Below are 13984 nucleotides of genomic sequence, written 5' to 3'. Positions count from 1 at the left end.
TCAGACTCATAGAGACCAACCTGCCTCTGCCTCCCAAGTCAAGTGCTGGGACTAAAGACATGCACCACTACTGCCTGACTCTTTTTATTTAATCTTTGACAGTATCATGTGTATATATTCTGATCCTACCCTCCAACCCATCATTACTTTTTTTTTTTTTTTTGGTTTTTTCGAGACAGGGTTTCTCTGTGTAGCTTTGCGCCTTTCCTGGAACTCACTTGGTAGCCCAGGCCGGCCTCGAACTCACAGAGATCCTCCTGGCTCTGCCTCCCGAGTGCTGGGATTAAAGGCGTGTGCCACCACCGCCCGGCGCCATCATTACTTTTTATAATCAAGTACAAGCAGTCTTTGCTTAGATAATGTCTCTTCTCTGTTTGTCACTTAATGGGCATTTAGGTTATTTCCCTGTTTAGCTATTTGGAATAATGCTGCTATGGACATTCTAATGTTCTAAGGTTATTAAAGCTACTTGGGTTTGTTGTTCTTGCAGAGGACTTGAGTTTAGTCCCAGCCTCACAACCACCTATAACTCCAGGGGATCTAATGCCTCTGGCTTCCACAGACACCTGTACTTATTTGCATATACCTTACCCTCCATACATAAAATAAAAATAATAAAAAATTTTTTAAAAAATCTCTTGGGATTCCCATAATTTTAGTTGATTAAAAAATTGCTCTGGACAGGCTTTTGGAAGGGAAAAGAAAATTTTATTAGGTTTTATGTGGTATATTGATTTTTTTTTTTTTTTTTTTTTTTAAATTGAAGTCTCCAGATTTCTTGAGACTCCATTCTGGGAGTAGGTTTTGATACAGTGCTACCCATCCTTACTGTCATAATAAAGCCATGCAGATACTGGAGATGTATAGTTCTCCCAGGAACTTCAGATTTAAGAACTAGTAACTTTAGTAATGTTTCACTTTTAAATTAATGTTTTGGCCTCTCTAGGTCATTTGTGTTTCTATGTGAATTTTAGGATCAGCTTGTCATTTTCTACAAGGAATTGACCTCAGAGTGTGTTCTGGTTGTTTGATTCATTCATTCATTCATTCATTCATTCATTCATTCATTGCTTGTTTTTGTGTTTGTCACCTTGACACAAGCTAGAGTAACCTCAGAAGAGGGCCATAATTGATAAAATGCCTCCATCAGGTTGGCCTGTACACTAGCCTGTGGATCACTTTCTTAGTGATTGATTGTGGGAGGACCCAGTCCACTGTGGGTGGTGCCACCCCTGGGTAGGTGGTTTTGGGTGTGTAACAAAGCAAGCCAGGAGGAGCAAGCCAGTAAGCAGCACTCCTTTTTGGTCTTGCTTTTTGTTCCCACCGCCAGGTTCCTGCCTCAAGTTCCTGCCCTGGCTTTCTGGATAATGGACTACAAGCTGTAAGATGAAATAAACTCTTTCCTCCCCAGGTTGTTTTTGGTCATGATGTTTTATCACAGCAATAGAAACCATAATAAATGAATGTAATAGGGATTGATTAGTGTGGAGAGTATTGCCTCTTTAACAGCAGACCTTCGTGTTGCTTTTGATATGCATGGCCCAGCATATTCATGGGTTTGTCTGTTTTCAGTTTTATGAACCTAATGCCCAGTGTCTCAATTTCACATCAAGTTCCAGCTTGGAGCCTTGCTCTGCTTTGTGAAGGTTGGGGCTAGAGGATGAGGAAAATGGCTGTTAAGTGAACATGACCGTTTCTCTGAAGAGGAGGGGAGGCTGTTAACAGTCAGGGGTGGTGGCACACTTGTGTGATCCCTGCACCTGGGAGGTGGAGGCCAGAGAAGCTCCAATTTGAGGCCATACAGTGAAGTGCCCTGTCTGAAAAAAAGGGGTGGAGGGAGAAGCTATGCAACTCTTGAAATGACCCTTGATGTCTGCTTTGAAGCAGGAGAGAGGACAGAGGTCAGGACTGCTAGGCGCTTTGTTTAGAGAGGGACAACTGGAGGTGCAGGAGAGTGGAAATGAACAGACAGGCTTTAGATCAGGTTGCTGGAGTTTTAGGATGGTTAGGTTTGTTTAAAAGCCTGGGGGTGGGGCTGGAGTTTTGGCCCAGAGGTTAAGAAGTTAAAAGCACTAACTGATCTTGCAGAGGACTGGGATGTAGTTCTTAGTCCCCACATGGCAGCTCAAAATTCAGTTGTCTGTAACTCCAGTTCCAGGGGCTCCAGTGCCCTCTTCTAGCCTCCCTAGGCACCAAGCACAGTGAAGGACAAGGTCATTTTATGTCAAGGACACTATTTCTGCTAGCATAGCGTTCCATTAACTTTAGCTTTCACCTTCCTCACCTAACACAGCAGACAGCTGCTGCACTACAAGTATACAGCACTGCACCCAACAACAGTACTACTACCTTTTTACACTCCAATTTGTGGGTGTGGGGGGGGTTGTTTCGTTACTCTTTACTCTTTGGGGGCCTGCCACCCAGCTCCCAAATAAACACACACGGAGACCTTTTCTTACTTATAAATGCCCATCCAGCCTTAGTGTGGCTTGTTTCTAGTCATCTTTTCTAACTTAAATTATCCTGTTTCTCTTCTTTGATGTTTTGCCTCTGGCTTTTTTACCTTTCTCTATTTCTGTATACCTTTCATTACTTTTTACTCGGTGGCTTGCTGTGTAGCTGGGTGGCTGGTCCCTTCTTTTCTTGCTTTTTAATCTCTCTTGCTCCCCTCTCTCTGCATGCCAGCCCCACCTATCCTTTCTCCTGCCTGGCTATTAGCTGTTCAGTTCTTTATTAGACCATCAGGTGTTTTAGACAGGTACAGTAACACAGCTTCACAGAGTTAAACAAATGCAACATAAAAGAATGCAACACATCTTTGCATCATTAACAAATGTTCCACAGCAGAAAGAAATGTAACACATCTTAATACTCTACAATGTGTGTGTGTGTGTGTGTGTGTGTGTGTGCGCGCGCGCATGCATATATATACGTCATAGGGCACATGTGTAGACCAGAGGACAACTTGGTGCTGGTTCTTACCTTCTACCATGTAAGTCCAGCAGATCAAACTCAGGGTAGGCTTGGTGACAAGTCTCTTTATCCACTGAGCCATCTCACTGGCCCTCACTATCTTTTACATTTTTATTTATTTATGATTATTGTGTGTTTATGATGCGTAAGTGTGCATATGTGTTTGCTATGGCTCAAATGTGGAGGTCAGACGACAACTTATGAGTCAGATGTCACCTTGCACTGTGAGTTCTGGATATTGAATTCAGACTTACATGACAAGTGATTTTACCCACTGAGCCACTTCACTGGCCCCGATTCACTCTATTTCTTTTATGTAAAATCAAGGAACAACAATGTTATAAGCACTTGTAAGAATGTGGAAACTGGGGGCTGGAGAGATGGCTCAGCAGTTAAGAGCACTAGCTGTTCTTCCAGAGGTCCTGAGTTCAATTCCCAGCAACCACATGGTGGCTCACAACCATCTGTAATGAGAACTGGCGCACTCTTCTGGCATGCAGGCAGAACACCGTATACATAATAAATAAATCTTTAAAAAAAAAAAAAAAAAAAAAAAGAATGTGGAAACTGGCCAGGCGGTGGTGGCGCACGCCTTTAATCCCAGCACTCGGGAGGCAGAGCGAGGCGGATCTCTGTGAGTTCGAGGCCAGCCTGGGCTACCAAGTGAGTTCCAGGAAAGGCGCAAAGCTACACAGAGAAACCCTGTCTCGAAAAACCAAAAAAAGAATGTGGAAACTGAACAGAACTGCTGGGAGAGCTGCACATAATTCTAGACTTTCTGCACTGTTTCTGTAAAAGACAGATAGCAGTGTTACTTTAGTTAGCTATCTGGTCTCTCCATGGCTTTGAGCTGAGAAGAGATTAGTAAATGCTAAGGAAATACAAACATCTTCTAGCCAGTTGAGGCTTTCTCCCCATCATGCTCCTGTTGGGGTCACTGGGTTGTAGTCAGTGCCATGCCCCATATCCCCCAAAGTCATCTTGTAAGCCAGAAGTGATATGTGTCCTGTGTTTTGTGAAGTTCTGCCCTGTTGGATTATGTCACTCATGTTCAGTCACCAGGAAGCTCTCAGAACCCAGCGCAGGCTTTACTGCTTGCTCCATAAGGACGATAGTAGTAACGTTAAGGGGCTGTAACTTGAAGTTTCCAGAAAACAAAAGCAAAACAAAAAACATACCTGTGTGGACGATTCTTTTTCCTTTTTTTTTCTAGATAGGGTTTCTCTGTGTAGTTTTGGTGCCTGTCCTGGATCTCACTCTGTAGACCAGGCTGGCCTCGAACTCACAGAGATCCGCCTGGCTCTGCCTCCCGAGTGCTGGGATTAAAGGCATGTGCCACCACTGCCCAGCTGTGTGTGGAAGATTCTTGAAGGTTGAATTCTAATTTCTTTAATTGTGGAGAGTTAGAATGTGGCAGATCCTGAGTGAATTCTCTTGGGCTACCTTTGGTCCTCTTAATAGCCATTCATCGCTTACATATATATTTGTCCAAACAGTTTTGGTATCAGGCAAACCTCTGAACTGCCCTCTGAAGAGACCACTAGGCTCCACCCCTCCCCAAACTCCGTGTAGCCTGGATGGCATTTGGAGCCTGTAGCAGAGCTCCCTGTCTCCTTGTACCCCTGCCATGTCCCCTTCCAGTGTACTAGGTAAGTGCTTTCCCCTGAAGCCACCTCCATGGTGACGTATGTTGTTTTGGACTGCTGCCACTCATTTTTGGCTCAGAATAAATTCTCTCTCATTCCTTTTGAGGAGAGCTGTGTTTGCGTCAGCAGGGCCATAGGTGCAGGGAAACTTAAAATGTGGGTTATTTGCTCTTTCTTTTTTTCCTTAGAAGAAAAGAAAAAAACCTTGTGTAGGTAAACGTTTCTAGTGGTAGTTTGATGTTTCTAGACTCAGGTTGTTAGGGGTTCCTATGTAGCACACATGTGTCATCCAGGAATTCCCCTCTCCAGGCCTACTGGGGATTTCCTTTGCTTCTTTCCTGTATTCGATGTCCTGTTGTTTCCTGTGTGTGTCTCAAGTCATTTTCTCTCTTGACTTATGTGAATAATGAGGTCCTTCAGAAAGGAACTGTGGACAGTAAAGCTTAAGTAATAAATGTTAGAAAAAGCTCTCTCTTAGCTGCTGCTGCTGGTAGCCTTTAATCCCAGCACTCAGGAGGCAGAGGCAGGTGGTTCTCTGTGAGTTTAGCTTTACTGAACTTTGTGATAGGATGAAGAAGTTCAGCATGTTCTTTGAGTCTGGTTGCTGAGCTGGGGAGGAGGCTGCTGGTTTTTGCAGTCAGGCATTGGGCTAATGTCCCTTTCAAAATGGCCTTGATGGCCCAGTGTCTGAATTTGTCCAGTTTAGAGACCTGCTAGTATACCATCCCCAAGAATCTAGGCCCAAGTCTTGGGCCTGATGAATTAGGGTCTGACCTGTTTTTGTAGTCCATGCCAGTCTAGAATCAGGGCTCTATGTGCTTCCTCCTATGGCCTGGGCCTTTTTGTTTTAGACAGGGTCTTGCTATGTAGCTCAGACTGGCTTTGAACTCTACATCTTCCTATTTTGTCTCTGGAGTCCTGGGCATATACAGGTGCCTGCCTGTACTACTACCTGATCTAGTATGGCCTATATTTCTTTTTTCTTTTTATGGCATTCATTCATTTGTTCACTCATTCATTCATTCATTTTAGTTGATCTCATGGAGCACAGGCATCCTCAAATTCCCTATGTTTTAAAATGTAAAAAAGACAGTATTTTTAACTTTTTATACCCAGTTTTTAGTGAGAATTGTACACGAGATTACTCTGTACCTACATCTCATTTGTCCTCTCCTTTCTAGGCTTTGTCTTTCTGTTCCAGGGTTTTTTCTTTTGCAGCTTTTGTTCGACTTCAGCCTGTGATAGCCCCTTTGCTGGGGTGATTGATTGCCCACATGGCAGTGGTGCCATTAGCCTTTTGCGCTGCATCTGTTCAGAGTAGATGGGTATATTTCTTCCTGAAAACCTGGGCTACTTTGCCATCTGCTGACTTCTGTGGTGTCCTTATACAACCTGAACTCTCCTCATTGGGGCGGGTACATATCTAATGCTAGGCTTCCGTCTCTGCTCTTGGGAAAAAAGAGAAGACATAATGTTCTTTGGAGTGTGAGAAGGCCTGGTCAGAAGTTGCAAAAGAATTCAACTCCAGCAATGGCAGAAAAAGGGAAGAGCTGTATATAATTTTCTTGACCTAGTAATCTGTACCTCCAATGGCAGCCGACTAATGTACTTCACAGCATGGGAGTTGAACTGGGGTCCTCTGCAAGAGCAATATTTGATCTTAACTTTTGAGCCATCTCTTCCACCCAATATTTATCTTCTGTTGTTTTTTAATGGAATCTGTGTGATTACAATTTTATGTTGTATCTTAGGGCAATTTTTTTTTTTTTTTTTTTTTTTTTTTTTTGAGACAGGGTTTCTCTGTGTAGCTTTGCGCCTTTCCTGGAACTCACTTGGTAGCCCAGGCTGGCCTTGAACTCACAGAGATCCGCCTGGCTCTGCCTCCCAAGTGCTGGGATTAAAGGCGTGCACCACCACCGCCCGGCCGCAATTTTCTTAATAAATTTTAATACTTAATACGTTATGGACTTAGAATCACTGCTGTTTAATTAGTTTTTATTTTCTTTTTGGTTATTTTGAGACAGGGTCTCTATAGAGTGCTGGCTGTCCTATGTAGCCCAGGCTGTAGCCCAGGCTGGCCTACTTAAAGAGATCCTCCAGCCTCTGCCTCCCTGTGCTGGGATTAAAGGCATGCACTACCATGCCTGGCCTTGAGTAGTTTTTAGTTTCAGTTGACAGCTAACTTTGGTTGATTCAAAATGATCATTGGAATTGTAGTTACTGTGATTGATGAGTAAACTCCTTCCACTCTAAAATCAAATCACAATGATAAATAAGGTCATATAATAAGGTTCTACGTTAACTAATAGTTATTGGGAAAAGAATGACAGTTTCAGACAGCACAGCAGTGGGATGCCTGAAAACTTAGAGAATTACACAAAGCTTTGGGTCCAGTGCCTTGGTGGTGCAGGTACTGCTCCAAGTAATAAGAGTATACCAGTGAGCTCCGCTCACAGAGCAGATATTTATAAACAGTCTCTGTAATAATAAGCATCACACTGAGAATTAATCAGGTTTGTTTGCTGGGAGAAGGGAAGTAGGCAATTTTGGCTGGAGTGTCAGGTAAAGATTCTTTAGAAGGCTGTTTTGGTGGAGATAAGTAGTGAAAGGGCCATCTTGCCTGTTTCTGTTTTTTTTTTTTTTTTTCTCCCCAGAGCTGAGGACTGAACCCAGGGCCTTGCGCTTTTTAGGCAAGCGCTCTACCACTGAGCTAAATCCCCAACCCCTGTTTCTGGGTTTTTTAACTCTCCTGGTGAAGGGAATAAGAAGTTCTGAGGTATGAGTACAGGCATGTTCTGGTGAGATTTTGTTTGTTTTGTTTTTTAAGGCAAGGTTTCACTATGTAGCCCTAGCTGTCCAAGAATGGGGTATGTAGACCAGACTGGCCTCACACAGAGTTCCGCCTGCCTCTGCTTCCCAAGTGCTGGGATTACTGGCGTGTTCTGAAAACAGCTTTACAAGCCTGGTTAACGAGTTTAGGGAATATTTCTACAAAGCATCTGTGAGGATTAAGGTGGGTGACAGGAATGGGGTGTATGTGTGTGTGTGCATATGTGTATGTATGCATGCATGCATGTATGTATGTATGTATGCGTTCATGCATGCTTTGTACACTGTCTCACAGTAGAGGCTCCTGGTGAGTACTAGCTGTTGATAGAACAAGTTTCTGACTTAAGGTTTGAAGGGAGATTCTCTGTCAACCTCATAGTTTTCTAGAGGAGAACCATTTACTCTGCGTACTTGCTGACTGTAAGCCAGTGTCTGGGCATTCTTAGTCCTATGCCTGAGGCATGTTACCTAGTTTAAAAACTATCAGATTATTTGGGTTAAATGACTGGTTTTCAGCTTTGGTTCTGTACCCAAACTGAACCCTGAATGTTATAGTGGAAAATTCATGAACTTTGTAAATAGATATGGAATCTGGTCATCTTACCCACTTCATAGGAGTTTTGTAGGGACAGTTAGGATGATTTCTCTGGTTTAAAGAAAAAGATTTAAGTAGATTTTGAGTAAAAGATTAAGTAGAAGGAAGAAAAGATTTAAAACCTGAAAATCTTAACACAAATTAAATGAGATAGTTTATGCATAAAAATAAATATATATGGTATCTGTAGTGCATCCTGGGAATTAAGTTTGCTGCTCCTCTCTTGGAGGCAGGACCCTTCCACCCCAGTGTGTAATTCTCAAAGTCGGTATTGCTCATAGACAGAGGTTCATATACTGTAATCAAAGGAGAAAAATACAGATGAAAAAGTAGGGACTAGAAGCCAGAGTTCCTGGCTTATGTTCTAGATTGGCTTTGATAGTTGGTTCCTTTTATCTCATTTTATGGAAATATACCACTGTGTACATCTTTTTATTTCCTGATTAACTTGCTCACAGATTATGAAAATTCATACACCACTGTTTTTACAATTTTTATTTATGTTGTGTTCCTAGATTAAGTGCTTTTCTTCTAGAATTACAATTCTTTGTCTTTCAGGTTTAAGTACTGTTAAACTGCATCAATGGAGCACATACAGGGAGCTTGGAAGACGATCAGCAATGGTTTTGGACTCAAAGATGCGGTGTTTGATGGCTCCAGCTGCATCTCCCCCACAATTGTTCAGCAGTTTGGCTATCAGCGCCGGGCCTCAGATGATGGCAAACTCACGGATTCTTCTAAGACAAGCAACACCATCCGCGTTTTCTTGCCGAATAAGCAGAGGACTGTGGTATGCGACCCTAGAAAATGTAGCTTCTGTCTGTGGAGACTGGGCTGTGCTGTCCAGTTTATAGATGGGACTCTCCCTGTCACTTGGGGTCTCTATTTTTTTTTTTTTTTTGGTTTTTTTTTTTTTTTTTTGGTTTTTCGAGACAGGGTTTCTCTGTGTAGCTTTGCGCCTTTCCTGGAACTCACTTGGTAGCCCAGGCTGGCCTCGAACTCACAGAGATCCGCCTGGCTCTGCCTCCCGAGTGCTGGGATTAAAGGTGTGCGCCACCACCGCCCGGCAGGGTCTCTATTTTTTAATTCTTCTCCCAAGTGCAGATTTATTTTATTAAATCACTGTTCTGCTCACACTCCCTACTCTGACCTAACATTGCTCACAAAGGCTTGTTTTCTGCATCATTATTTTAGGGAGAGGAAGAGGGGATATTTCTGATTCTTTTCTTTCTTTTGAGGCTCTGAGGTCGGGAGGCCAGCCAGAGTTTTCTTGGTTTCCTCCTACAGCCTTGGAGAACCAGTCCCAAAGCTGCACACAGGTCTTGCAAGGGATCCATGGTGTTGTTGAGGCTAAGACTTTTCTGTCTGAGGGGTTTTGGGGATGGGAAAAACTCAAGCACTCCTGTGATGGTTTCTTTTCTTTATTCTCTTCATGTTGTTCTCATCATGCTTTTCTTTCTCACGCTGTACTACTGTATTACTCCTCTGTTACTCTCTCACGCTGTACTACTGTATTGCTCCTCTGTTACTCTCTCATGCTGTACTACTGTATTGCTCCTCTGTTACTCTCTCATGCTGTACTACTGTATTGCTCCTCTGTTACTCTCTCATGCTGTACACTGTATTGCTCCTCTGTTACTCTCTCATGCTGTACACTGTATTGCTCCTCTGTTACTCTCTCATGCTGTACACTGTGTTGCTCCTCTGTTACTCTCTCACGCTGTACACTGTGTTGCTCCTTTGTTACTCTCTCACGCTGTACACTGTATTGCTCCTCTGTTACTCTCTCACGCTGTACACTGTATTGCTCCTCTGTTACTCTCTCATGCTGTACTACTGTATTGCTCCTCTGTTACTCTCTCATGCTGTACTACTGTATTGCTCCTCTGTTACTCTCTCGTGCTGTACACTGTATTGCTCCTCTGTTACTCTCTCATGCTGTACTACTGTATTGCTCCTCTGTTACTCTCTCACGCTGTACACTGTATTGCTCCTCTGTTACTCTCTCACGCTGTACACTGTATTGCTCCTCTGTTACTCTCTCATGCTGTACACTGTATTGCTCCTCTGTTACTCTCTCAGGTTGTACTACCTCGTTGCTCCTTTGTTCCCCTTCCCTCCACTGCTTAAACACTCTAACTTCTGGTTATCCAAGAACACCTGCAGCCCTCATTTGAGGTTGCTGAGTCAAATTATTTTCTGTAGCCTTGACTAGTCAATTTTCACAAATTGAAGTTAGGAATGAACACAAGGATTTAATCATTTGCCAGCTAGCAATAATTGGGATGATTTTGTATTTACAACCTACCCAGATAGTACAGCTGTGTGTCCTTGCTTATCTGGGATAGTTTATCTTAAAATCCATTAGCAAGGCATCTGGTCTAGTCTAAAGCTCTTTTGAAGCTTTGTGGTGCTCAGCCATAAAATTAAAAGAATTTGAGCCATTCTGGCCCCCAGTTTATCATTAATTTGAGCTGTGATCTAAAGCATCTCCTAAGTGTGACTCACAGGCCTCATGGAACAATAGACCGTAGCTTATGAAACATATCCTAGTATTTATTTTTATTCATCAAAACTGTGCCAATAGATAATGCAGCTTAAGAGAAATCATCTTTCTGACAATCCACAGAATTAAATGCCTAGAAGATGGGATGTTTACATGAGATAAACACACACCCTATCGGCAGTGGGTAATTTCCCTACACCCAATTCAACCAATGTCAGATATCAGAGAAAGATGGCAACAGCAAGCATGCAAAGGTACAGCAGAAACAAAAGACAATCCAGGGTCTGTGGTATCGGGGGGGGGGCTTGCCTACCCAAGAATTACCCACCGGGGGATGCCTTCTGATAGGCTGACACCCTGAACCTCAATTGTCACCTGCTGCCCCTGACACGGCCACTGGCAAGAAATAATGAAAACCTTTTAACAACAAAAGGAGAAGCCAACAGCAGGTTACTATGTACCCGTTGGCACTTCACTGAAATAGTTTGTTGCTTCTTAAACGTGACTGTTTTTATTTTACTACTTCCCTATTTGAGACTGGTTAGGAGATGTGGAGAAAAGATATTATACACCCCTTTATCCCAGTAAAATGCAGTTCAAAATTGTTATAGTCAAAGGCTTCACTGTACATACCACTTTCGCATAGTACTCTACATCTTGCCTTCAAGTAGGAAATGGTACGTTTTCCAGCTTGTTTTAATTACCCCCTCCTCAACCACATCACCAATGGATAGCCCACTTATATCTTGGCTTGGCATCACATCTAAGAGGTAGGTGGCTTTTGGACAACATTTCCCTAAAAATAAAGAAGTTGGGCTAGTAAGATGTTTCAGTTTGTAAAGGCATTGTTGGCAAGGCTGCTATCCTGAATTCAACCTCCAGAACCCACACGGTAGCTACCTCTACATGCATACTGTTCATTCATGCATCCCCTGCAATGGGATATAGCTTGGGAGTTGAGCCATTCTCTAACATACATGAAGGCCGAGGTTTAATTCTCAGGACCACCAAAACTATCAGAACCAAACCAAACCAAACCAAACCAAACCAAACCAAACCAAACCAAACCATCAATATTAACAGTCTTATGTATTTATTTGAAGTAGTGGTCTTTACGTTAGGTGATTTTCTTTTTTCTTTCTACTGTTCTCATTACCTTCTAACTTTACAGTGAGAGGTCAGATAGGGACTATGAATGTCATAGGAACCTGAAGACTAACAGGCATTTCTGGAAGTTTTCAGACTGCCTCCTACTTTGTTTACTATGTTTGGCTAGAAGAGGGTATAAAACTTAGAGAGCATATTGGTTGTATAGTGGTTTTTTTTTTTTTTTTTTTTTTTTTTACTTTTTGGGGGCCTGCTACCCAGCTCCCAAATAAATACTCAGAGGCTTATTCTTACTTATAAATGCCTGGCTTATTAGCTTGGTTTGTTTCTAACCAGTTTTTCTAACTTAAATTATCCTGTTTTTCTTCTTTGACGTTTTGCCTCTGGGCTTTTTAACCTTTCTTTATAGTATATGCCTTTCTTTCCTTCTTACTCTGTGGCTGGTGCCTGGATCCTCCTCTCCTCCTTTTCTCACTCCTAGCTATTCTTTCTTCTCTCATTTATTCTCTCTGCCTGCCAGCCCCACCTATCCTTCTCCTGCCTTGCTATTGGCCATTCAGCTCTTTATTAGACCAATCAGGTGTTTTAGACAGGCAAAGTAACACAGCTTTGCAGAGTTAAACAAATGTAACATAAAAGAATGCAACACATCTTTGCACCATTAAACAAGTGTTCTACAGCATAAACGAATGAAACACATGTTAAACTAATATTCCATGACATGGTTGTTTCCAGCAGTTGGATGCAAAAATAAATTCCTCCGTTGTCTTTTGTTAGTTGCATCATCTTGACAAGTTACCTAGTATTTGAGCCTCTCTGACTTTTCCAGCCTGTGCAGCATGTTTTTTAGAGTAGCTGATTCATTAGTGCAGTGGCACCTACTAGTATTTCTGTATAATCCCTGACAGTCTTCATTGAAGCATACATAGCAGGTGGTTGGGAGTTTGACATCTCCTGCAGCTTATGAAAAGCCGATAGCAGATGTTAGTTTCTTCTATTTCTTTGGCAAAAGACGGACCACCTTTCTCTGGGAAACCAGTGGTGGAAGGTGTCTTGGCAGCCAGCGCTTTCCCTATCCTAGGGAGGCTTCACTGGGAGCTAGGATTTCTCTCCACTCAGTGAGACACCATTTAACTACTCACAGTGTGCATCAGTCGGGGTAGGAGAAACAGATGGAGGAGGTATCTGACTGAAATGATTTTGGAAGAATAATTAGTAGTCTTCCTTGTCATTTTGGTTTTTACCCATGCACATCTCTCTGGCTGCTGCCTCTGCTTCTCATTGTTACTGGACAGGTGAGTGACCAGAGCTGAGAACTGCTGCCCTTAAACCACCTGACAGGCAGGCACAGACATGGGTTCCTGGGCTGTATCCCAGAGTTACGGAAGCAGACACTTCGGATGTGTTGGTACAGGAGGCTAGGGAGTCGATTTCACAACTCCCTTGGCTGCTTCCTGTGCTGTCTACATGTGAGAATGTTAGTGGGGTAGAGGATCTAGCTCTCAGAGCCTGTGACTTCTAATAGAAAAAATAACCATGTATCAATTTACAGCCTTGAAAGGCATGCTCACAGCATAGATGCAGGTCATGAGTCTGCCAGTGTGTGAGTTTAGCACTCTTTGCTGTTTTCCCCTCATGTCTTTGTAGCTCAGATCTCTAGTCTGCCTTGTTTTGCTGGGCATTAGTAAGATGCTATAAGGGTAAATAGCTGTGAAAGTAGAGAGACAATAACAGTTCTGCTATGTTCATCACCTGGCTAACCCTTAGCTGATCATAGCAGTTCTGTTTGTCTGTTTCCACCCACACTTTTTCATTTGTTTTGATACAAATCCCAGATAACATTTGTCTGAGCTAGTTTGGTATGTGCAAGAAACTTTTTCTTTAGACAGGGTCTAACACTGTTGTCTATGCTGAGTTTAAACTGAAGTAGATGGTTGCTTTGAGTTTAAACTCAGCATAGACGACAGTGTTAGACCCTGTCTAAAGAAAAAGTTTCTTGCACATACCAAACTAGCTCAGACGCAACCATCTACTTCAGTCTCTTGACTACTGGGAGTAGATGCAAGCCACCATGTCAGCTATAAGGAACTTAAAGGATGTTAATGGTATTTATTTTTAGTTTTTGTTTTTTTTTGAGACAGGGTTTCTCTGTGTAGCTTTGGAGCCTATCCTGGAACTTGCTCTGTAGACCAGGTTGGCCTCGAACTCATAGAGATCTGCCTGCCTCTGCTTCCCGAGTGTTGAGATTAAAGGCGTGCTCCATCACTGCCTAACTCAGTATTTATTTTTATTTTTTTGTTTTTTCGAGACAGGGTTTTTCTGTGTAGC

General features: G+C 42.6%; 1 protein-coding gene across 6 annotated transcripts in view; it reads left to right on the top strand.

Moving 5' to 3' along the window:
• Nucleotides 1–13984, top strand: part of Raf1 (Raf-1 proto-oncogene, serine/threonine kinase) — a 56945-nt gene that overhangs the window by 23338 nt on the left and 19623 nt on the right. For 4 of the 6 annotated variants that reach the window (XM_059258412.1, XM_059258413.1, XM_059258415.1 and 1 more), the window contains one exon: nt 8602–8833. In XM_059258412.1, the coding sequence (XP_059114395.1) occupies nt 8627–8833 (207 nt within the window). In that variant the 5' untranslated portion in view covers nt 8602–8626. Of the gene's footprint in view, nt 1–8601; nt 8834–10672; nt 10804–13984 lie in introns of those variants that run through there. The other 2 variants (XM_059258416.1, XM_059258418.1) reach the window with 2 other exon arrangements.

The sequence above is a fragment of the Peromyscus eremicus genome, chromosome 3 (genome assembly GCF_949786415.1).
Source record: "Peromyscus eremicus chromosome 3, PerEre_H2_v1, whole genome shotgun sequence".
Classification (NCBI taxonomy): domain Eukaryota; kingdom Metazoa; phylum Chordata; class Mammalia; order Rodentia; family Cricetidae; genus Peromyscus; species Peromyscus eremicus.
Note: the sequence above shows the minus strand (reverse complement) of the source record. Positions and strands in the feature narration are given on the sequence as shown.